The following is a 26,077-nucleotide window of genomic DNA, read 5'->3' on the forward strand; positions in this document are numbered from 1 at the left end:
CCCTGTAATCCTGCATATCCCTCATTTAATGATGCCATTAATATCAAGCTGGAGTCCAACTCTTCATAAGGAGTTTAGTGGGCCACATAATGAGAAGTATCTGTATTTAGAAATAAGCTGCTAACCTGACATAAGTGGCTGAACACCAAACTGTTCAGGTTTATAGCTCTGAGCTCTGCAGCAGAGTAATTCCCCCCCCAGTAAATGGATAAAGAACTCTGAGGAATCAGTGATGGCAAGGATTTTAAATAGATAGTTGAGAAAGTAGATCCGAGAATAAACCTAGTAGATGGGTGCCAAAGCACCTTTAGCCAACACACGGTAATGGTCCTTTTTGGTTTTGCCTTCTGTCTCCCCAGCAAAATGAAAACTAGTCTTCAGTCTGTGATAACCAACCAAGGGCAATGGATACACAAAATCCATTGGACCGGGCAACAACCTGGCTGCAGTGCCAGTGATTTGTATTCCACACCTCCCTACGAGCTCTTCCAACACTGGCATTTCCCTGGTAATGTGGACAAGTGGACAGCTATAACTTGTCCACACAAAAAGCAGGGCAGATAATTGAAATCCCACCAGAATACATCAGAAAATAATAGATGTTAAATCACTTGCTGTTGGCCCGTGAGGTTCCACAACGTTCCAGAAAGCATTCGTTGGAAGGTAGGCAGGATCCAAATTCCAGAGGGGTGTGAGACGTGTCAAGGAAGCATTACTCCATGTAGCCCTGTGAAACAGAAGTCCATGGGATTTGAGAGTAAAATTCTACATGAGCTGAGGTTCTTGACATGAATGGAAGATGATTCTAATTGCTGCATGTCAATCGTCTCAGTCACAAAGCCGTGAGAAAGTCCTGCTTTGGGCTGAGATTGACATTCAGTAACTCTTACCCCAACTATCTGCAGTTCCTTCATGAATGTCATTCCTTTCTAATCATTGGGGGGGGGGGGTGACCATTAAAAGAAACTCCACTCAACCAGAACCAAACGTATGACCTCTCCCTTTAAGGTAGCAGAGTACTTGGTAATGTTATCTTGTAGCCACCCCCATCCCAGCTCACCCTCGTGACATGGAAATGGAGTTTCCTTCAGTGTTGGCTATAAATCTTGGGGCTCCCCATCTGACAGTGTTATACAAGCACCTTCAGAGAGACTGCAGCAACTCAGCAAAATCATACACAAAATGCTGGATGAACTCAGCAAGCCAGACAGCATCTATGGAGGGGAACAAACAGTCAACGAGACTGGAAGGGAATGGGGCAAAAGTTAGAATAAGAAGTTGGAGGAAGGGAATCTGGCAGGTGCACAATCTCTTGTTTAACAATTCAAGGCTGCAATTTGCTGCCATCCACCTTGTTGGCAGAGAAGGATAAATTAGTAAATGCTGTCTTATCAGAGATGACTTCATCCAGTAAATAATAAAACAATCACTCAACCTTCAAACAATTACTAAGTGATATTTGTACTGGAGTTCTATAAATGTGCCTTTGACTATTGTTCATCGTGGATCAAAGTACTATGGGTGTTTGTTGTCCTTTGAAATATTTTGATTTTATTGGTTCTGTGTAAGGTGATAGCAACTGTTTAGTGCCATGGATGTATAGAAAGGTGACGGGTGTGGAGAAGGACAAGGTAAATGTTCAACTTGACTATTTCTAACTGGGCTCCACTGTCTTAATTTCACCTTTAGAGCAGTTTGAATATTCCCAGGTGAAATTTCCAGGACTGCATTAAAAATTGGCCAGATAATTTCAGACTGACTACTGAAATAAAACTGAGAATGCTCTGAAGTTGCAAAATTCAGCTAAAATGTTGAAACGCATTCACAAGCCTCTCATGTGTCTTCTACCCGGCTTGCAGTGAGTGAGCTTTGGCAGAGGTGTTTGCAGTGTCCTCTTGGCATTTGACTGCTGGTTCTGGGAGGTTGTATCTTACCAAGTACTTCACACCATTTTGTCTTGTGCTCAGTGATCCCCAATAGTTTTTGCAATTAATTATTTATAAGATCACTAAAACATGATTAGAAATAAGACCAATGACCCACATACAAAACGAATGAAACAGAACTTCAAGAGGAAACTCCAGATTGGTCCGGTTAACAATGTAGTTAAATGCAGACTCCTTGGTGAGAAAGATACAGAAGGTTGTATTGCCAGACATCAATAAGTAGGCAGCTTAAAAACTTTATTGGGATGATGGGTAACTTGTGACTTGTGTGTTGGTTGCCAGCACGAGACAAAATCAGGCAAGCAATAAGAAATCAATTAGTTTTACCTTGAATAAATTTTCAATGAATATTTAGATAAAGATTTGGGAGAATGCTAATGGATGGGGAGCAAATGTCCATCCTCTGTAAGGAAGGACATCAATCCCCCTCCAAAAATTGGCTTAAAAAGCCAAGGAGGGAAAATTTGATTCCATGGTAGATGCCAGGAAGAAGCAAGGTTATCAGGTGTCCTGATGTCAGCAGTGTATATCGTGCATATACAAATTATGTGAGAATTGGTGGCTTCTGCTCTGCAACAGTAGAGGTTTCCAATTATAAGGGAGCGTTCAATCACAAACAAATCCTGCCCAAGGATCTTGGCCCAAAACGTTGACAATGCTATTTTCCATAGATGCTGACTGGCCTGCTGAGTTTGTTCAGTATTTGTGTGTATGTATGTGTTGCTATAAAAGGGCATTGTTTTTTTCTTTGTGGAATCAAAATGCATTTTAAGGGATGGATCATTATTGCTCTTGTCACTTAGTGAGAGGTTTTGAGATTAACTTTGCTTCCAGGAATTTAACCATTAATAGCCAAGGATGGGTCTCAAGTCTAGACCTTTCTTCAAAGGAGACTTTAAAATGGCCACTGTGGTGCTCTCTTTGGGTTTGAGGTATCACTTGGTTCTGCTTCAAAGAGCAGAGTTCTGTTTCTCAGCCAATGTTTATCCCTTGATCCACATTAAAGCAGATTGAATGTTCAATTCCATATTACTAATGTCATCCGATGATTATGGATATGTCTGAGGTTGTAATATTAGATAATATGAAAAATGCCCACTAACATGGAGTCTGTTGAAGCTTTAAGCCAGGAAAAGATCTTTGTCTCCTGAAAAGGTAGTTCATTTGCTTACATAGTTAATTATTATTAATATAGTAGTTTGCTACAGAATGAATGTCAAGGTCAGATGTGGAGAACTAGCCTGTGTCTCCCCACCACAGCACTGCGACAAAAGCCTGGCAGCTCAGTCCCACTAAGTAACTGCAATGTTTACCCACACTGCAGGGATGACTGTACTTCAAAAGAAAATCATTGGCTTTAAAGACTGCAGATCAAAGCAAGTACTATATAAATTATCTAAATATATTTTCTTCTTTCCTGGTTATTGATCATTATGTTTGGGGGGATAAAAGGCAGTTTCCTATCGGATACAATGCACTGCTCCCAAAAGCTCTTCTACACACTTACCCAACTCATAGAGAAAAGATTAAATGTGTGTTCACTTTTTTTCAAGAGGCATCACAAACATGAGTCCTTGGAGTCATTTTACAAATTTTTTGCAGAGGCTTGGTGGGGTGGGGCAGGATAAGAAATGTGGTGTGGATAAAACTATTCTTTAAAACTGAAAGTTTCTCTCAAATGTTTCTGAATTGTATGCACAAGACTAAATTTCTTCCTTCCCCCACATGGCATATTGGTTCTTTACCACATAACCATTCCACGGTCTATACCTGGATGGTAAACTGGGGGAAACAATGGTCTTCAGAAGCTGCAGTATTGTGATGACTACACAAGTAGGCGGGGGGGGGGGGGGGGTAAAGAATACAACTACTGTTTTCCCCTAATCCATTTTAGAACACAACTAAGAGGCAACTACATTCCTATGGTCTTCAATACACAGGCATTGCAATTTCCCTCCTCTCAAAGGTCATTAGTGAATCAGATTAGTTTTTAAGGACAATCCAGTATTCTTTTGGTTATCATTATAAAAAGGAGCTTTTTTTTTAAAAAGAAAAAACTTCCACATTCCAACATGGAATTTGAACTCTTGATGGTTAGTCCATGGCTCTGGGTTACCAGTCCAACCAGTAACTTGTCCCACCATTCCCTGCTGCCCATTTTACCTTAGCCATTGACAGTTTGGAGAGTTGAGTTAACTATTTAGTCAGGGCCTTGCAAGGTTTTGAAAGTGAAAATGACCAGTGCATCCACTGCCAAAATCTCTTTGGTTCCCACAGATCTGAAGACAACAAGAGCAACAGAAACCAGGCATTTATAAGAACTGTTGGTCTGTTCTCAGTAACGGGGTAAATGGGGTTCCGATTGAGGTTGTAACTGGTAAAGGGGGGGGGGGGAGGGAATGATTGATGCATTTTGACTTGCAGAAGACCTTTGACAAGATGCCATATAAAAGATTAAGTCAGCATGATTATTTGGAAGAGGGGTATATTGTAGTAGCATAGATTGAATATTCTGTGACTGATGCAAGACAGTAGGAATAAGTGAATCATTTTGGTCTGGATGATTTGTGACTACTGGGTGCCGAAGGAAGTGCTACTGGGACCAAAGCTGTTGACAATCGACAATCAGGGATTTGGACAAGAGATCAAATTTGGCATGTGCTGCAGTGCTTTATGACCGTTGTGACCAAGTGTAATGTATCTAGGCTTGCTGCTGAGAGCTGAGTGATGGTGAGGACATGGGAAAGTACAACTATGGTAGTAAGAAATTGAAAGATGTTTTTGCTCAGGGGTATGTAGGTGAGTCACTGAAGGTTAACATGCAAATGCCTTGAGCAATTTGGTCAACTACATGCTGGGCTTCTGTATCCATTCTACTTGCGGTAAAGATACTGCAATATTATGGGTTTTGAAAATCTCTACCGAAAGAAGGATTTACTACTTATTGTAGGGCAGTCACTAATATTTACCGGATTGGTTTTGGGGTGGGAGGGGGCTGTGATCCAATGAGAGGTGGTTAAGCAGACAGGTTCTCTACTGGAGTTCAGAAGAATGAGAAATCTCATGTAAAACTCATGAGACTTGGCAGGGTAGAGAGTGAACTGACTCATGCCTGGCTCATGTGTCTAGGGAACATAGAATAAAGGCTGAACTATTTAGTTCGATGAAAAGGAATTTTCTCATCAAGAAGGTGGTGATCTTTGCAATTTCTGACCAAGACAGTTGCTAAGTGTATCGAACATGAGGCAGTCAAATGTCTATAAATATACCATGGAGGTTTGCAGTTATTAAGGTAAACAATAATTGAGATTTGTATAGTAATGGCACTCGAGATTAAGATCAGCCATGATTTTATTGAAGGGCAGTGCAGGTGTGAAGGTGTTTCAGTTTCTTCTGCAAACCCCATTTGGCCAATTCATTCCAGATAATATTTAACAATTTTCAAAAAAAAATCTACATTGATTTGTTTGTAAGAAATGATTTTCTGTATTGCAGTTGCCATATATTTGCAACTTTAATTCTCCCATTAACAGGAGCTCAAACTGCATTGGTTTACTACAAGGTACGTACGTGCTCCTTCACCAGATTAAAAGACAGCTCCTTGTTTTACAACTTGGTGTCGGTCAGACTTTGAGTTAGCACTCTAAAAGTGATTGCTATTGTAACGCAGAGAACAATGAGTTTATCCAGAGCCATGTGTTGTAACCATCCTCTACAGCCTCAGCCCCAGCAAACTGGGTTGGGCATATTCTCCCTGTGACTACGTGGGGTTTTATGGGGGCTCTGGCTTCCTTGCAAACCCTAATGATGTGCAGGTTGATGTGTTAATTGGCCACAGTAAAGTGTCCCTAATATTTAGAAGGATCTGGGAGGAATTGATTGGAATTTGGACAGAATATAATGGGATTAGTGTAAGCAAGCCCTTGATAGGTTACAGGTCTGGTGGGCTGAATGGCTTGGTACTGTACTCTATGACTGAGGGATTGCAAAGACTGCTTGACTCATGGGCATTGTTGCAGAATGTCAGCTGGAGCATATGCTCAAATAGCTGCTGATCTGAAGTTTTCGTTTTGGAGATGCAGCACAGTAAAAGGCCCTTCTGACCCAGTGAGCTTTGTCAGCCCAAATACACTCGTGACCCAATTAATTACTAACCCATACATCTTTGGAGTGTGGGAGGAAACTGGAGCACTCGGATGAAACAAGCTCTCCCAGGAGAACATAGTGGCAGAGTGGAAGCAACACACAATGCTGGAGGAACTCAGCAGGCCAGGCAGCATCTATGGCCGGGGGGCGGGGAAAAGGTACAGTTGATGTTTTGGGCCAAAATCCTTTGGCAGCTGGTGCTGTGATGGCATCGCACTCAAAGCAGTACTACTGTGCCACCAACGTGTAATCTATCTGATGATGCATTAATAAAGTAGATGATGAACTTATTGGTACAAAATAAAATGCTGGTAGTAATCAGGCCATGTGTGGAAAAGAATCAGTTAAGGTTTTAGGTTGATGACACTTCAGAACTGGGCAATTGCCACAAGATGTGCATTAAGCTGCAGGGAGAGTGGGGGGGGGGTGAGGTTTCTTTTGTGAGGCAGAGTCAGAGTGAGCTGGAAACAAGGTTATCTGGCCAATGATTCAATCGGACCAGTGGGCTCCCCGTCACCCAGGATGTGCCCTCTTCTCATTGCTGCCATCAGGAAGGAGGTACAGAAGCCTGAAGCGCGCACAGCAATTCAGCGACCGCTTCTTCCCCTCTGTCACCCGATTTCTGAATGGGCCTTGAACCCACAAACATCACCTCAATGCTACTTCAGATTTTTATTTTTGCACTACTTATTTATAAGTATACATGTATTGCATTGTACCGCTGCTGCAAAGACGACAACTTTTACGACATATGCTGGTGATATTAAATCTGATTCTGATTTTAAGAGGAATAGGTAGAGTGGACAGCCAGCACACCTCTTTCCCAGGGCAGCACTGCTCAGTACAAGAGGACATGGCTTTAAGGTAAGGGGTGGGAAGTTCATGGGGGATATTAGAGGAAGGTTTTTTTTTACTCAGTGGTTGGTGCGTGGAATGCACTGCCTGAGTCAATGGTGGAGGCAGATACACTAGTGAAATTTAAGAGACTGCTAGACAGATATATGGAGGAATTTAAGGTGGGGGGGTTATATGGGAGGTAGGGTTTAAGGGTCGGCACAACATTGTGGGCTGAAGGGCCTGTACTGTGCTGTATTATTCTATGTTCTATATACACAAAGTAATGGCCATGTGAAATGCAGAGCAGGAAGACAATTTTCTTTCCACTATGGTGTGCACTTGTAATACGCTGCCTAAAGAGGTGATGGAAGCAATTACGACAGTAATGTTTAAAAGACATTTGGATAGCCACATGAACAGATAAGGACTATTTTGACCAGGAACATTAGTTTGGATTGGCATTTTGACCAGCATAGACATGATTGGCTGAAGGATCTGTTCCTGTGCTGTATGTTCTATGCCTGTTAGAAGGGGAATAAAAGGGAGTGAAATAATTAGGGCCAATGTCACAGAAGAATAACTGAGACAGAAATTAGGTTATTTAAAATTGTACTGAGACTAAACGGCTGTGATCTTCCCAAAGTGAAGATGAGAAACTGATCCTCAAGCTTGCACTGGATCTCATTATAACAGTGCAGGAGGCTGAAGACCAACGGATCAGGGTGGGATGGAGAATTGGCAAACAACGGAAAGTTAGAAGATGCTCCTGTGGACAGAGTTCTGCAAAGCAGTCAGTTGATCTGCATTTGTTTTTGCTGCTGTACACCATAAGTTTTATTTATGTTTCTTCTATTCTGCATGGAGTTTTTGAAAGTGCAAATAGACCAGCATGGAATCAGGAAAGGGTCTCGGCCTGAAACGTGGACTTTACTCCGTTCCATAGATGCTGCCTGGCCTGCTGAGTTCCTGCTGCATTTTGTGTGTGTTGCCGGCATGGGATCAGATTTGTTGCCTCAAGATATTTCCCTTGCAATATTAAATCTGCAAGTTAAGAGTTATTACAGTCCTTTGCTTCCTGGCCATGGCTTATGTATGTATTAATTCATTTTTCAAATGAAAAGGTAAAAAGGTATGTACTTTGACTTTGAGGATGAGTTGTTGAATTCTCAAAAAGGAAATAATAGGCAAGACAGTCTGGTGTAAATGATAAATTTGGGGTAGTTGGGGACAAATATAAAGAAGATCAAGGCATAGTTAAAGTGGTGAAATCTTATCCCTAAAGATTTAATATTTTCTTAACAAGGAATGTGAACTTTACAGATCAAATACATCCAAAGTTTAAAGGGCATAGAAGTTACTGAAGTTGGAAATGTGCGATGTGTGACAACTAACTTGGGTATTTCCAGTTCCAGCAATAACAAAAAAAAAATCATGTTGACAATTTGGTACTTAGCAGCTGTTGTATATCTGGAATAAATGCTCAAGAAACCAATGTCATTAATTCCTTATAACTTTGGAGAGCAATAATAGGTGATGAACTGATAATGACTCTGCTATTGAACACTCGTGAATAGCACAGTCTGGTATAATTCATCTTTGACGACTCTTGCTTTTCATGACAGAATCCTGCTGCCAAACCTAATCCTCTCTATGCCTTATTTACTTTCAAAGAAGGTAATAAAGTGTATAAGTTTAAAGACATTTCTTTCTGATTTCTAATGTTTGCTTTAGGATATTAATGGACAAGACCACCAAATTCTGGGCTTGGGCAATTGAACTGGGCAGCTTCAGGTGTGTGTTTGCAATGCACACTGAGCAATGAAGTTACTAACTGGATCGTTGAGGAAGTCCTTGGAACACAATGTGGTTTTGTGTGGTATTGTCAGTGAAATGAGAAAGTGGAATATTTTGTGTCAATTGCATATATTGTGCAAAGGGGCTTAACACATCTTTGCTTTAACAAGTTTTATTTGAACATAGAACAGTACTTTGGAGGAACAAGCAATCAAGTCCACCATTATCCATTATTGTGCTGATTGATTTATTTAGTGATACAGTGCAGAGTTGGCCCCTCTGGCCCTTTGAGCCACGCAACGCCCGACAAACCCGATTAACCCTAACCTAATCACAGGACGATTTACAATAACTGTTTAACCCAACTGATGAAGGGTCCCGGCCTGAAACATCGACTGTTTATTCATTTCCATGGATGCTGCCTGACCTGAGTTTCCCACCATTTTGTATGTATTGCTTTGGATTTCCTGCATCAGCAGGTTTCGTGATTGTAATCCACCTGGTACATCTTTGGACAATGGGAGAAATCCAGAGAGAAAACACTTTCCACGGAAACGACGTACAGACTGTGCTGGAATTGAACTCTGAGCTCCAGAACAACCCGAGCTGTAATGGTGTCACGCAAACCACTGCAGTGCCGTTGGGCCTGAGGGTCCTGCCATTTACTGTATATTCTCGCCTTGCACTTGACCTCAGTGAAGCTCCTTATACTTGCTTCCATTAAACTCCACCGATCATTTCCCCCACCCAAGTTTCCAACAGATCTGTATGCTTCTGAATCATTTGGGAACTTCCTCTCTGTCCAGAATTCTGATTTTTGTGTTGAATGCAGATGTACATTTGGATCACCTGCATTCTTCTCCAGGACCAGCACTGTTTCTTGTGGAACACCACAAGACTTCCAGTCAGAGGAGCACCGCACCAGTCTCCTTTGTCTTTTATATCCAGCTTATTTTGTATTCAACTTGCTGTGGGTACCATGTGATTCTTATCTTCAGACCAGCCTGCCATGAGGGACTTGGTAAACAACATTCAATACCATATTCTCATCAATCGTCTTCACTTCATGAAAAAATATTAATCTCTAAGATAGGACCACCCTGCACAAAGCTGTGTTGACTTAATGTCCATGTTTTTACAAATGCAAGTAAAAGTAAAACTTCAGTAATTTAACTACCCTATTATAAGGCTCACTGGTCTATCATTTTCTGGTTTATCTCTGTTACTCTTAAAGCAACAACAACATTGGCCAATATCTAGTTTCCTGGGACATTGTCTGTAGCTAGAGGATTTTAGCATTTCTGTCAAGGCCTCTGTGATCTCCTCTAACTCCCTCAGTAAGGCATATTAAGCCCTTGGGGACATCTCCAACTTGGTGCTTCTCAAAACCCATAGGTCTTCATTGGTACTGAAATAGCCTGTAAAATCAATACACCTCTGCCAAATCTCCTCATCGTCCACGTCTTTCTCCGTGAATATTGCTGCAAAGAATTTTGCCATTTTTTTTTTCCTCCCCCAGAAATAAATTATTCACTGAAGAGACTGGGAAGAGGTGGGGCTGGGAGGAAACGAGTGTTATTCCATCTGCCAGCAGTGGTCACTGGATAAATAAGTTGCAGTGTAGTTTGGCTTTGATTTACTGTGTCTTTACTGGGAAGCGATTGACTTCTGTACAATATGCAATAGTTAAAATTTACTGTAGCTCTAGGGTTTGTTAGGAGCCAGTAGCGTGGTGGTTTACAGTGGTGTACAAACCAGCAGCCCAGGCTCATTTCCACTGCCTTTAAGGAGTATGTACGTTCTCCCTATAAGCACGTAGGCTTCCTCTGGGTTCTTCAGTTTCCTCCCACAGTCCAAAGATGTACCAGTTGGTCATTGTAAATTGTTCTGTAATTGGGTTAGGTTTAAATCGGGGAATCGCTGGGCGGCGTGATTCAAAGGGCTGGAGGGGCCTATTCCACACTGTATCTCAATAAATAATTTTTTTGGTTAATGGGAGAGACCTTTTGTTTTACACCATAGGTTCAAATTGATTACACTCATACCTTGGTCAAAACAGTTCAATGCCTTTTGACTCATAGATCCACTGCTTATAAGTTTTGATTTTTCTTTTCACTAAATCTATTGAACCCTTTATTGACAGACCAACATTACTCCATCATGCATCCCGATGTGTTTGCTGAGAGCAGGACTCATGTCGCCTCTGCAGATACATATATTTTAGGCTTGTTAATTCAGGGATGCGTAGGAGGCCATTAGGAATATACAGCGGCAACAGGAACAATATATTGTCCCTGCAACACACATCAAAGTTGCTGGTGAACGCAGCAGGCCAGGCAGCATCTCTAGGAAGAGGTGCAGTCGACGTTTCAGGCCGAGACCCTTCGTCAGGACTCGGCCTGAAACGTCGACTGCACCTCTTCCTAGAGATGCTGCCTGGCCTGCTGCGTTCACCAGCAGCTTTGATGTGTGTTGCTTGAATTTCCAGCATCTGCAGAATTCCTGTTGTTTGAATATATTGTCCCTTGTCATTTGTGAGTCAAAGATTCTTACTGGCATCTGTGCCTTGTCCTCTAATGTGCCTACTTCCATTCAGGTTCCACGTCATGTAGGATGTGTGTGGTTACGATGCAGAAGGGAGTTAATACAATGAAAATTATGGACTTCAGTGATGTAGAGGGGCTGAGATTGCTCTCCATAGAGCAGCAGATACTAATGGGAGACTTAATACTGTTTACAAATAAAACAATTTTATTGGTAGAATAGAAAGGAAAGAATTGCTTCTACTAGCTGACAGTTTGATAAACAGAGTACAATGACGCTATTTCATTTCTAAGAAGTTGCTTTATTTAAAGGAGACTCGATGTGATCTTTATAAGGGGAAAACTTCCCTGACAAATCTGTTGGAATTGTTTGAGGAAATAACAAGCGGGATAGACAAAGTCGGTCAGTGGATCTTGTTTACTTGGATTTTCAAAAGGCCTTTGACACAAGGTGCTTGCATGTCACTGATTTGGATGACTGAATTAATGGCTTTGTGGAGAAGTTTGCAGACGATATGAAGATAGGTGGTGTTGAGAAACGGGGACTCTGCAGAAGAATTTTGGGAGAATGGGCAAAGAAGTATCAAATGGAGTACAGTGTACGGAAAGTGTATGGTCATGCAATTTGGTAGGAATAAAGGCATAGACCATTTTCTAAATAGTTCTAAAGTCAGAGATACAAAGGGACTTGTGCAGGGTAAAGGTTAACTTGTAGGTTAAGTAGGTAAGGAAGCCAAATGCAATGTTAGCATTCATTTCGAGAGGAATGGAATATAAATTTAAGAATGTAGTGCTGAAGCTTTATAAGACATTAGTCAGACAGCTTTTTTAAGTATCGTGAGCAGATTTGGGCTCCTTTTCTGTGAAAAGATGTTCTGGCATTTGAGAAGGTCGAGAGGTGGTTCCCAAGAATGATTTCAGGAATGAAAGGGTTAACATGTGAGAAGCATTTCATGCCTCTGGACCTATACTTGCTGGAGTTGCGGGGGGTGCGGAATGGATGGATCGCACTGAAATTTATCAAATAGTGAAAGGCGTAGAATAGTGGATGTGGAGAAGATGTTTCCTATAGTGGTGAATGTGTATTTAATATTTCAGTGATAATTGCATAATGTAAATATTAAAACATTATTTGTTTAATTCGTTGTTATATATATAAAAATATGCAAATTACACATGGCATGATGCCACCACATGATGTGTGCACCCCTCTCCCAAAAAAAAAGTAGAAACGAGGTTAGACATTTGTTATGGACTCTCCGTGTTTTCCTTTCAATTAGTTTTTGTTTTGAAGTTACAAAACAACAGGGGAAGCTAGGGCCAGAGGGCACAGCCTCAGAATACAGAGACGTCCATTTGGAACAGAGATGAGGAATTTCTTTAACCAGAGAATAATGAATCTGTGGCATTCATTGCCGCAGGCAGAGGTTGATTGATTTTTGATGAGTCAGGGTGTCGAAGGCTGTGGAGAAGGTAGGAGAATGAGGAGAATGGAGCTGAGAAGGGTAATAACTCAGCCATGATGGAATGGCAGAGCAGACTGTATGCCGTCTACTATCCAAGTCTTAATTCATGCCAAGTTTTTTTAGTCCGATTTCCAGGTGCTCCAATTCTGTGATCTGGAATGCCTTTGCTTGAAAGGTCAAAGGAAGTAGATCCAACAGCAATGTGAGAAATGGAAATTGGATAATAAACTTGGAGAACAAAGAAAGGCAGGCTGTTGGGACGATCAGTCAAAGGGTAAACTCATCTTAGGACTGTCACGGACCACATTGACCAGGTGGTCACATTTCTTGTAAGATTGTATGGTGGGATAGGAGAAAGATTTGGAAATTTGCCTTTGGTTGCTATCACTTAATATTGATCAGCTCCTTGTAGTCACATATGTGTATTCTGGTTCTGTTCATCTCCAATGCGATGTCAGTGCAACCAGTAGCCATCACATTCCGATGTTGGTTCTGATCACATTACTGTGTGGTTATCCACAGCCAACTGTCCACATTACAACCTATTCCACAGCTGGTTGGTTGCCATTTGTTGAAATGAGAAATAGAAAGACAAAATTAATAGTTGTACATGAGTTGAATATTAACTCTTCAAATGTAATTGCCTCACCATAAAGCTACTGGCTATGCCAAGTCATAAGAGAGTGTGCCCATCTGAATGAACTCCCTGATACTTTTCAGGAATGATTTTGTCAAGATGCATTGCAGCCAACATTGCAAAATAAGTTCTGTAATTCGAAGTTAATGAACCAATACAAGAGGTGATTGATAAGTTCATGGCCTAAGGTAGAAGGAGTCAATTGTAGGAAACCTAGCACATTTATTTTTCAACATAGTCCCCTCCTACATGTACACACTTAGTCCAATGGTCGTGGAGCATATGAGTCCCTTTTTTGTAGAAATGGTCCACAGCAGGGTGATCGATAAGTTCGTGGCCTGAGGTAGAAGGAGAAGAGTTATACAGCTCTCGTTACATGCACGTGCAGTTCCAGTGAAAATGCAGAAAGTTTGAAGTTTCTCCTCATCTCCTTCTACTTTAGGTCGTGAACTTATCAATCACCGCTGCTGTGGACCACTTTCTAGAGGTCCAAGATGCCGACCTTTACAAGGAACGGATCCATATGCTCCACGACCGCTGGACTGAGTGTGTAAATGTAGCAAAAAATAAATGTGCTAGGTGTTCTAAAATTGACTTCTACCGTAGGCCACGAACTTATCAATCACCCCTCGTACTGCAGTACTCATTATTTTTCTTGTAATTATTCAACAAACACTGAGATTGTACATCTTGATGAGTTATTCATTCCCAAGTCCTGTACGCAGCATCTTCCAGAGAGGGAAATAATGAACTCTTTGAATAGAAGAATCACTAATCTAGCAACACGTATTAAAACAATCAAATATGATCTTGATCTTCTGACTTACCATTTTCTCTACCTGATTCCACCTTCTTCAACAGAAAACACTTAATACACAGTACAGATAAATGTATTTTTATGTTTTCACATTTCAGGTCAAATAACTGCCACTATTTGGGGAAGCTCGGGGCGGGTGGGAGGTAGAACAAGGGAAGATTTATTTAATAAGTTGACATGCAAACTATCTTTCTTATTCCTGACAGATTTTTTTAAATGTTGCACGTGTCCTGTGAGTGTTGAGAAAACAAGTTACTTATTTTTCATTTTTAAAAAAAAACAATTGGGATCTGGATTAGCATTTGAATTAATAGCCAGCCACACAACTGGATTAACTTGGCTTCCAGTTTTGTGATTAGTATATTTAATGTCCTGGGTAGTAGGACTGATAAAGATAACTAATTAGACCTATAACTGAAATCATAATGCTTCCTCTTCTCTAGATGTGGGGTCTGGGCCCTGTGGTCATATCTGCTGCATTGCTTTAAAATATACATGCAGCAATTGGTTAGGGAGGCTTACGTCAATTAAAGCTTCTCTAGCACTTTCATATGAGCTGTTAATCAATATTGGCAATTGCCAAGGAAAAATTGTATTTCAAGACTTTAATAAACCTACAACAAAAATCCCTGTATTTATATATTTGTTTCAGAATCAGTCAGGTGACATGGTGAAAGAGGATTTACCACTTAAGCAAGATAAGGAAGAATATCATTTAAACTGTGAAAATCTCTAACCTAGAGAGCTATTGATGCTGAGACATGCAGTACATTGGAGATTAGTTGGAATCAAGGGTTTTGGGGATTGCTTAGGAAACTAACAGAACCAATATCAGATCAACTATGACCTTAATAAATGGCAAAAACAAGCTTGAGAGACTCTATCTACATTTTATATAAAATGTCCATCTCGTGTTAGTTTCAAGTTAGAAGAGAACTGTAGCCCATTGAACACAGCGTTTGAAACTTCAGTAGCTTTGCAGTTAATGGCTGCGGTGACGTTCTAGCCATGGATTGTGCAGGATTTAAATGTATACACAAAGATTCGGACGCCTTTTCATAACATTGGGAAAAGCTAAAAGTAACATCGTGCCTTCTGCCAGAATCTTATTTCCATTGAAGGTGGGCACGTTAGGAGATGCATCCAGAGGTGAAAGTAAGCTGGGTTGCCTTGTGCTATATTTTCAATAGGACTCTTTAACAGTAAGAAATTTAATGCTTTCACTATGGATGTATCCCACAAGTCACACGTCCTCCAAAGATTGACTTTATTGGCGTGGGTAAAACTTGGCCAGGATCTGGTAATTAAAGAAAACAAAGTTGTAAGGTTTAAGATAAGAGATGACACAGGTGTGCCTGACCACAGAATTCTCAGCAATAGCACTGACATTTCAAATTAGTGTCAGAGTGAAATGAAAATTAGCGTTGTTTATCTTCTATATGCGCTGCATCATAATAAACATGAAAAAGAATAATCGATGTTTTTATCACAATGAATTTTTACTCATTTCTGTGGAAAGATATTTCTTTGTAGCCAGACGCAGCAATGCTGTCATATAGGAACTCGAATCTAGTTAAAATTGGCTGTGCTTCAGCTGCATTTTCTCTCCAACCTCAGCTGGTAGAAATTACGACGTTATGCCCAACTTGCCCGGTGGATTGGAGTTGCTCAATTAAGTGAGCCACAACCAAAGGAGTCGTTTATCTTATTGTCCCTGGGGCAGCTCTCAGACAAAGCTATTCCATTAATCTCAGTATCATTGTTTTTCTGCTTAACCATGCTTTCAAGACTTTATCCATATCTATCCAGTCAGGGCCATGAATGCCAGATCCATATCGAGTTGTGGCTTTAAAATATTGTCTCTGTCACCCTATGGATTTTGCTTTGTCTTAAATCCGTCAGGAATGTAAAGGTTGAATGCACACAGCTGGTCAAGTAGCATATGGATCGAGAAATGAAATTAACGCTTCAGATTCAAGACACTCTCAGATCGGGGGAAGTAAAACCAATTAGTTTCACGTTGCAAAGAGGAAAAGGGAACAAAGCAAATACCACCCGGTAGGATAAAGCTCAAAGTCGCCTTGCTGTGGAAGCAAAAGAGAAAAGTAAAATAATGCAAAAGTTCTGAAATGTACAGCTGTTGAAAATGCCTAACAGGTCAGACCAAAGTTAGGTGGATTGAGTTAATATTATAATATTACATTAGTTTGTGTGTGTGTGTCTGTCTGTCTCTCTTATTCTCTCTCTCTCATTCTCTCTCTCTCATTCTCTCTCTCTCTCTCATTCTCTCTCTCTCTCTCATTCTCTCTCTCTCTCTCTCATTCTCTCTCTCTCTCTCTCATTCTCTCTCTCGCTCTCATTCTCTCTCTCTCTCTCATCCTTGACCAGAAACATTAATTCTGATCCCCCTCTTCACAGATGCTTCCCAGCCTGCTTGGTCTTGCCAACATTTTGTTTCAGATTTCCAGTATCTGCAGTTTTTTGGTATTTTACTTAGATCCATATCCTCAGCTTACAATTGTTTCAAAGGTGATGTGGATTTTCCTTATTTGCTCCTGTCTAATGTTGGATCATTTGTTTCTTCACAACAGGTAACAGAACTGAACGAAGCCCTTTCCAATGAAGAAAGGAATCTCCTGTCTGTTGCTTACAAAAATGTGGTAGGGGCAAGGCGTTCATCCTGGAGGGTGATTAGCAGCATCGAGCAAAAGACCTCTGCAGACGGTAACGAGAAGAAAATTGAGATGGTGCGGGCCTACAGGGAGAAGATAGAAAAGGAGCTGGAATCTGTGTGCCAAGATGTGCTCAACCTCTTAGACAATTACCTGATCAAAAACTGCAGCGACACACAGTATGAGAGCAAGGTCTTCTACCTAAAGATGAAGGGAGACTATTACCGCTACCTTGCCGAGGTGGCGTCTGGTGAGAAGCGTGCCACAGTGGTGGAGTCCTCAGAGAAGGCATACGGCGAGGCTCACGAGATCAGCAAGGAGCACATGCAGCCTACACACCCCATCCGACTGGGCCTGGCCCTCAACTACTCTGTCTTCTACTACGAGATCCAGAATGCTCCTGAGCAGGCCTGCCATTTGGCCAAGACCGCCTTCGATGATGCCATCGCTGAGCTCGACACCCTCAACGAGGACTCCTACAAGGACTCGACTCTCATCATGCAGCTTCTCCGCGACAATCTGACACTCTGGACAAGCGACCAGCAGGACGACGAAGGAGGGGAAGGGAACAATTAAGCCCTGGGGGGAGGGGGAAACTGGCTGCTGCAGCTGCGACCGCAGTCTTTTTTTTTCCACTTGGGGTGGGGGAGGGAGAGCTTCTGGTTACCCCCTCCCCTCACTCTCCGCCCTGTTGACGCCTCTTCGACATTTGCCAAAACACCACTAGCGGAAAGTCAGACTTGGCCGTGCTGGTTCGGAGTGGGAGCCACACACTGGCATTTGGACTGTTCTGTAGTTAAATAAGTGGAGTTGTTTCATTTAACGTAAAGCTAGGCAGACGTAAAACTTGAATGATGAGGTCTGCACAAAAAAATACTCTTGTGGTTTCAGTAACCTCCATTCTTTTGGGGGGGAAAAAAATCAAGTATTAACAATACAGTATAAAATAATTTATTTCAGTTTACCTATTTAAAAAAAAAACATCTAATTTATAAAGCCATAGATGAATTCCTGGGCTTACCCTTCCCTAAATTAGAAATTGATTATGGCTCAAGTTCTGAAATGGTGACCTGCAAACACAAAACTTTGAGATATAAAAAGTAACTGGATCTAAAACAAAACTGATCTACCAGCATCACGGCCTAGTTTAAAACCACTGGTAGATACATCACTTTTTTTGGAAGGACTTGTGCCTTTTATGATTATAGGAAACCCATGTTGGCCAATTGGCTGTTATGATCCCACCATTGTTTAACTGGTGGCATTTGAGACCAGAGATAAGTCTTCTTGCTACTTGGACCCCTCTGCATGTTACTGGAAACACAGGATCATTTTTTTGGGTCAGGCCGAATCGAGGGCAGATTTCATAAAAAGAAAAATAATGGGAATTGATCTTCAAGCAGCTTATTTGTTTTTTTTAAAAGAGATGCACTTGCCTATTATGCTGTCTTATCAAGTGTAATATGATTATTATGCTTCAATATTGTGCATGCTGGTGATGTATTTAAACAGTAGCTCAGATTTATTAACTTATAGATGTGATGTATTCTAATGGCAAAAATACTAGTCTTCATATGTAACTGATTTGCTGGAGTACGCTCTACCCAAATGATCGTAACAGTTGATTGGTCTGTTATGGACGTTACTATAGTGACATGCAATTATGTAATTGACTTGTTGAAAGCACCAGTGTTCTAGCTTAATCTTGATGTCTGGTGTTTTGTTATAGTGAAATTATTACAGTGTAGGAGCTTTTACCAGAACTTGTTAGTATGAGGCTTCTGTTTGTGCTTTTGTCATGTTATGCAGTGAACTCTTACAGTTTGAGCAAGTGACTTGATTATTTTATCTCCAACCCAGTGTATCTGTGGGGAAACCCTTCCACACATGGACCATTCCTTGGCAATTTTATCGGTGATGGAATATCTTGAATGTGAGTCATTATGTAGCAGTCGCACACAGGCTAATAAAATCGCAAATCAGTTCTTCTGCTTATGTAGAGTTCTGTCTACTTCATTTTGTCCTGAAGTGTTCAGAAGGAACTGAGTCTAGGGCAGAGGGTCCCAACCTTTCCTTATGCCATGGACCAATGCCATTAAGCAAGGTGTCTGCTCTCCAGGTTGGTTATCCGTGGTCTAGGGAGTGATGCTGGAGAAGGAGGGGAGGCTGTTGTCTAGCATGCAAATAACACACAGAACGGGGAACTAATTTTGATATGAAAAGGTATGGAACTGTTTGGGGGAATTTTTCCTCATGCTTTCACTTCTGGTCAAAGATGGGCAGAAACACCACAACACGCTGGAGGAACTCAGCAGGTCGGGCAGCATCTGTGGAAATGATCAATCAACGTTTTGGGTCGAGACCCTTCGTCAGGACTGAAGAGGGAAGTGGCAGAGGCCCTATAAAGAAGGTGGGGGGAGGATGGGAAGGAGAAGGCTGGTAGGTTCCAGGTGAAAAACCAGTAAGGGGAAAGAAGTAAGGGGCAGAATCACCAAATATCCATCAAATTTAAAAGGTTCTTTGTTTATTAAGGCATGTGAGGACCAGCTCCAGTGATGGATGATATCAGGAAAACTGAATTCCTAGTCAATGATTGGAGCCACTTAATGTGTCCTCATTTTTCACTGAGATGGATAACTATGAACGTACATTACAAACCTTGTAAGGGCTGCACAGCACTCATAAGCATGAAGATCCCTAGAGCATGAGTCTTGCAGGTGTCTAAGGTCCCTCTTTACGCTGCCTAAAAGATGATATTGGGATAAGTGTTTGCTGGAAATTCTATCTCAGGTTTGTGGCTTGAACCTGCATCAGGACTTGGTCATAGGAATTGATGTGCACTGGCTGCAAAGTAAAAATGTCTACCAAGCAAAGTAGAATTGATTAATAATTCTTCCAAAAATGTCAGAATTCTGATGACACCAATGTTCATCTCTCAGCCAATGCCAACAGAGCCACTTCATTGTGGATACTTTATGGATGTTTTGGTGTGCAAATTGACTGCCACATTTCCTGAGAGCAAATCTTTCTCCACCTGACAATATGGGTGCTTTGTGCCTTGCCATTGAACTAGGATCTTCCCTTTAGAATGGCTTTGAGTACCAGAATCTCCACAACAGTAAGTTTTGAACCACTTTGAAGGAACTGCAGAAGTCCATAAATTCCTGTCTCAATTTTTTTCTGTATTGCATTGGTATAGATTTGACTGCATAACCTTCCTAAAGGGAAATTGCTTGTTTATGTTATTTGTCTAATTTCACATCCTGACTTCAGTAATGTGGAACACACAAAGCAATTGGTGCTTACTGCAGTGTTAACACTAGTGACTTTCCACTAATATTGCAGTCCTGTGAAGTGCTTGGGAGAAGTTATCACGCTGATGATTAACAGTTTCAACAGAAGGAGTTTTCTGAGCAAACTAGAATGGGCTATAGCCTGAAAGTTTCTTCTGCTTCCTCGACATCCCCAGGATGATTAGTGTTTTTTTTTAATTTTAGCTTTGCATTTGTTCTGTTTAGCTGCACCATAAACTGGGGTTTGAACACTCAATCCAATATTCCTCATTTCCCACAGCAGCAGTGACAATTATAGCTCCCTGTGACTGAGGGCTCATCCTTCCATAATCCAGAGAGCCTGCTTGCAGCTGCTGAGGCACTCTGACCATAACAGGAAGACTCCTTCTGGGTCATTCAGTCACAGTCCAACTTTAGCTGACATTTGAGCAAAGCAACTTCCTGCCTGGTATGTGACTGCAGGTTTTTTTTAAAATATCTGCCCCCAATTTCTTGAGATTGTTCCAGTGATCCCCATTCTGCAGAATGGCAGAGACAAACTAATAATGGCAAGTTCATGTGTGGCTTTCAACTATGGTGCAGTTCAGCAGTCAGCTTCTGACCTCTAGCTGTGGAGATGGTACTGTATTCAGCCAGGGGGACTCCAAATTTTGTGTGTTTGTGTTGTATGCTTTCACTTTTGTACAATGGCAGAAACTCAAAATTAGCAAGTTTTCTCCATCCCACAGCTTTGTAGCACAGCCATGTACTGATACGGAGTACACCAGGGCATTGTTTCAGAATACTTATATGGAAAGGCATTTCAGTCTTGGAGTAACACAAGACATGACGTCATTGTGGATTCTTAATGGTGACTGATCTGTTAGTAATTGAACAGCTGAGATGCCGCTTTGTCCCAAAAGCAAGGCTTTCTCTGACTGACTTTTTTCTAACCCTGAAATTGTGCATTACCTTCATTTGCAGACAGTTTGGAGAAAATCTGGAGGCACTGAAGAAAAATGTGTTGGAAATCTCAGCTGTATTGTGGGCAGAAAAAAGATGCTGGAATAAGGAAAGCAGTATCCATAGAGAGAAATGATCAACAATTTGGGTAGATAGCATTTTGGAAGTGATCAGGAGGCTTTCTGTGCTCCAGCCATAATCTCTTGATGGGGCCACTTCGTAAGGAACATGGCAAAAACTTAGCGTTTCCAAAGAGAACCCTGCAATTTTTAATATGTTAAGTTTCTCCAGCAGAGTCAAAGTAATGTAATAAATCTCTTTGATGTTGAGTGGATTTTATGGAATGCCTTTTCACATCTGTACCTACAAAAGGCAGAACTCTGCTTTCAAACTAAAACATACCCTCAAATGAACTGTCAATGTACAGTTCAGAAGGCAGATAGACAGGTCTGAAGTGGTTATGAGAATGACTTGGGTTGATACTTAATTAATCTGTGGGTTGGACCGTGCAATTTAGAACAGGACAGGATGGATCACCCTAAGGTCTGTGTTCAGATTAGCAATTTTTGTTGGATTGAGAGGGTCAGTGAACCCTTTCAAAAGGCTGTTGAGGGTTGAGTTATGCTGTGCCTTTGGAGTCGTTTATCAGCCAGACCTAGTAAGAGTTACATTTCTTTCCCTGAAGAACATTAAAAGTGCTCTTTCCCATCCTTCCCCATCCTTCCCCATGCTTAAAGATTCTGCAAATGCTGGAAATCCAGAGCAACACGCACAAAGTGCAATGTAGAGCTTCAGCAGGTTTGGCAACATCTACGGAAACGGATAAAGCCGGTGACTTTTTGGGCTGAGACCCTTGTGCTTTTCTAAGGTTCTGTGATTCATGGTAAGCAAAATAAGTTAAATGGTTTCCATCCACAAGCAAAAATTTGATAATTTATCACCACAGTAACTAAGCAAGTGTAGCTTAGCAATGGATTTTCTCCAGATTGACCCCTGATCCATACCGATAGTAACCCCACTGACAGGTGACTTGCAAACATCAGTAGTACTCAAGGTATCATTGTGTACTCTGTGGCCACAATAGGATAGCTAATGTCCTTTCTGTGGGTCTGGTAGTTGGAGGCTTGCGGAATCAGGTCATGATGGGGTCATCACAGCCCCTCAGGGTGTCTGGAACCGGGGCTGATCGACAGTTGTGAACTGGGAGGAGAGCGTCAGAAGGTTGACTTGTTTCACTTGGTGATCAATGCTTTGAGCCTGGAGAAATGCTGGGTGTTGGTGACTGGTTATTGTATAGAATGGAGTCTTGGTTCAATGGCAAGGATGTTCAGGAAGGTTGGAGAGTAGGGATAAAAACGAAGTGCTGGAAAGTTGGCACTTGCGGAGAAGCAATTACTTTTTATTTTAGATTTATTTTTGAAGAAGTCAAGCTGTGCTGCACACAATGGGAACAGATACCTTTACCTTCAGATTCCCCTCTCCCTCAATCCATCAACTTTCCTGCCTCCATATCCCAAATCCTCAGTCCTCTATCTCAGTTGTCTTCCCCTTCATTAAATTCCTTCTTAGCTCTTTTCCTCTTTCCTTCCCTCTCTTACCTTTCACCCTGGTCTCTTGCTGCTCAATCTCTCAGTGAGGCCAGATCACCATCTTCAGAGCTGTTCTCTGCCCCCCATCTGAATGTCCCAAGCAGCCTGCGGCCTAGTCCAGAACCCCTGGACCAGCTGCCTACCTGGTGCCGGCTGAGGTCGGCAGCTTGCCATTTCCTGCTGCTTTGCAAGTGAGTTGGTTGACTCTTGTGCAAGTTTCTGACCAAGGGTGGTGTATTCATTCTTCAGGGCCAGGCGGCTGCCATCACTCCGTACATGGATCCCATACTCAGCTGATCTGTTCTTGTGCTTTTCGGCTCGGGAAATTTGTTTTCTGTGTACGACACACAGGGCTTATGATCTGGAGAATCAGAATCCAGGCTGTGGAAAATCCCTCCCCAACAGCATTGTGGAAGTACTTTCACCAGCAGGACCCCAGTGTTCACCACTTGAACACAATTTGACAGCAATCCCATGTCCTTAAAGATCAATAAAGAAAATACTGTCATTACCCCGGGTGTATGAGGGGAACTGATCAAGAAAGGCATTTCACAAGTGAAGACAGCTCATCCACATTCACCCATGAAATGAAAGACTTGAGATGTAACTATTACCACAGCAGTTCAAATCCTTTTTTCCAGAACAAGGCATGCCTGAGAATGTGCGTGATTTATCGCTGGAGAATTTGCACAATATGCAAAGTGATACCAGAATAACATTGTGACCACCACATATCACAGAAAGGGCAGGAAATAAGAGGCCTACCTTGAAGAGAACCTTCAACTACAAAGAAAGACCTCAGTCTACCTTCATGTTACACTGGGATATACCTGTGATGTGAAATTGCCATCTGGGCTACAGAATGGGTGAAAGTACTGCACACAATGTGCTGGAGGAGCTCAGCAGGTCATTTGTGGATGGGAGTTAACAGTCAATGTTTCAACTGAGACATTTCAGGTCCTGAAAAAGAATCTTGGCCCGAAACATCAACTGTTTGTTCCCATCCTGGTGCACCTCCAATTATTCCAAAAGATTGAAGTAGGGTAAATGCTGAAAGGCTTTCATTCGCAGTAAAATATGACTTCCAGCATGCTGTGTGTCTGCCCCTGGTCTGAGGGGGAGGAGCAGGATGAAATCGCCTTTATTCAGGGATCTGTGGGAGGAGCCACAGGGGCAGTCAGCAGAGGGGCGTGTCCAGACAGTTAACCCAGTTACAACATATATATGGTTTACCACACATCCATAGATGCTGCCTGACTCGCTGAACTCCATCCGCACATGACGTGCGTATTGCTCTAGATTTCCAGCATATACAGTGCCTCTTGTGTCTGAATGGGAGAAAGTATAATTTTGCCAAGCAAAATGTAATCTCCATAACACCAAGGAGAAGGAAGATTGAGTAATGCTCATGTAACTGGAAGTCATCACAGCAGCCATGTTAAATCATTTCCTGAGTTGCTGAGAACAAACAGTGCTAATGCAGGGTTCAGCAAATTTTAACAATAAAATTGACACCAAGTTGCATAGTATTGTCTACTTGTCAAGTTTATTCTTAAATGCTCAAGTGCATTGAAGTACAGGTCCAATAAAAATAAACTTGCAGCAGCATAGACTCAATGCACAGAATGTAAATTTTACATAATATGTGCAAAGATGTACCAGGAGGTTAATTACTCATTGTAAATTGTCCCATAGTTGGGTTAGGATTAATTAGGCTAATTAGGTTGGCTTGAAAGGCCTATTCAGCACTGTTGCTAAATAAGTTATCAAAGTTCAACAGGACAGCAAAGGCTCAGACTGCAAAACAAGACATTATTGTAGAAACACTATCATCAGATACAGACAGTATTAAAAAACTGGATAGGGCATCAGCTGAGGCAAAACAGAATCTACCTCCAGCCTACACTGGAGCTGGTAACACCAGAAGTACCAACAGCAAGTACCAGCAACATAAGGTATAATTTTCTACAACAAAGCAACTTACCACGGAAAGGACTCGTCACAGGCAAGTAACATAGTGAGTGACACCTTAAGATGAATAACATGTAATAGAGTTAAAATTAAATTTTAAAAGTTATTTTAAGAAAATTCTTTTTAAGGAAACAGCGATGTTAGATTAATGCAAGAATGACCAGTGATCTATACTTTAGCTGCAAGTTCGTCTATAATGATTGCTGTCTTGGATAAACCTTTACGATCAAGGTTAACTTGCTTCCGCTCAGGGTTTTGTGAGTTCTGTGGTGGCTGAAGAGGCTAATACTGGACCTGCGGGCTCTTCCACACTTGTGACAGGAGGTGGATAGGTTCTGAGGTGGTGCACCTATTTCCTACAGCCAGGGGTGGTAATGGGGACAAGCTCCCACTATCTAGTAAATGCTCCCAGTGACATGCACCTCAAATAGCTTCTGTCCTTAAAATGTAGCTTAGTGGAACAGTTTCTGTTGACAGGAGAAGGGGCAAAGGTGGGTTACTGACAGCCTTAAAACCAGTTGCTCTGAGCAGGTGGGGCTCATCAGTCATGATTGGCAGCTCATTTAGGGGAAGAAGACTGATGTCTAACCTCCACTGCCTTGTGGCTGTACCTACTCATGAGTAAGGCTTCTGGAGTACTCCCCCAAGGGGAGTTGGTGTCCCTAAGGCAGTCCTACTTTGAGTTCAATGTTGATAGGCAGCTGGTGCTAAACTGTATCGGCCTCTGCCATTCTTATGGGTTCATCAGATGTGTGGAGAAGGGGAGCTTGTTGTCATGGGCAACAGCTTGCTCTCCATATCGTACTGCCCTGGCTCACATATCTAGACAGATAGGATGCCACATCCATGGTCGATCCTGACTGACCAATGGAGGAGGCAATCAGTTCTACTCTTTACACAGTGTACTCCCAATGCATAGATTCGAGGTTGCTAGTACCATTCTGAGTGTTTCTCCACTTTGAGTAGGTGTGAGCCAGCAGTTCCCAAGAGTCAGTGAGAATGTTACATTTTTCAAGGAAGCTTTGAGGACATCCTTCAGTCTTATTCTCTATCAACCTAGTAATCCATCTCCCTCCCGCCCCCCCCCCCGGGCCCCCGGTGACATAGACTGTTTCAGCAGTCTGGTATTGGGTACGTGAATAATGTAGCTAACAATAACTAGGGCATAATTGCTTTGTTGACGTGGGAGAGAATGTAGAAGTTCTCAATTATCCTTCCCTGTGAATTTAGAAATGATGGTAGTCAGTTTCCAGAAGCTTAGATGAAGGCAGGAATCACTACCTTCCATGAGTTTTTCGTCTTGATTTTCAAATAACCTTTACCCAATTGACCGAAAGTCTGTGGTGGCTCTTAGAAGGCAATGGTGAATTTTATCATCCAGAGTTGGCTCTTGAGACACAGGAAGTGATTCATATTTACCCGGA

General features: G+C 41.8%; 1 protein-coding gene across 1 annotated transcript in view; it reads left to right on the forward strand.

Moving 5' to 3' along the window:
* Positions 1 to 18,851, forward strand: part of LOC140187615 (14-3-3 protein gamma-B) — a 55,367-nt gene extending 36,516 nt beyond the window's left edge. The window contains exon 2 of the mRNA XM_072243123.1: positions 16,778 to 18,851. Within this exon, the coding sequence (XP_072099224.1) occupies positions 16,778 to 17,434 (657 nt within the window). The 3' untranslated portion in view covers positions 17,435 to 18,851. The remainder of the gene's footprint in view (positions 1 to 16,777) is intronic.
* The last annotated feature ends 7,226 nt before the right edge of the window (positions 18,852 to 26,077 follow it).

Source organism: Mobula birostris, chromosome 25, assembly GCF_030028105.1.
Source record: "Mobula birostris isolate sMobBir1 chromosome 25, sMobBir1.hap1, whole genome shotgun sequence".
In the NCBI taxonomy this organism is placed as follows: domain Eukaryota; kingdom Metazoa; phylum Chordata; class Chondrichthyes; order Myliobatiformes; family Myliobatidae; genus Mobula; species Mobula birostris.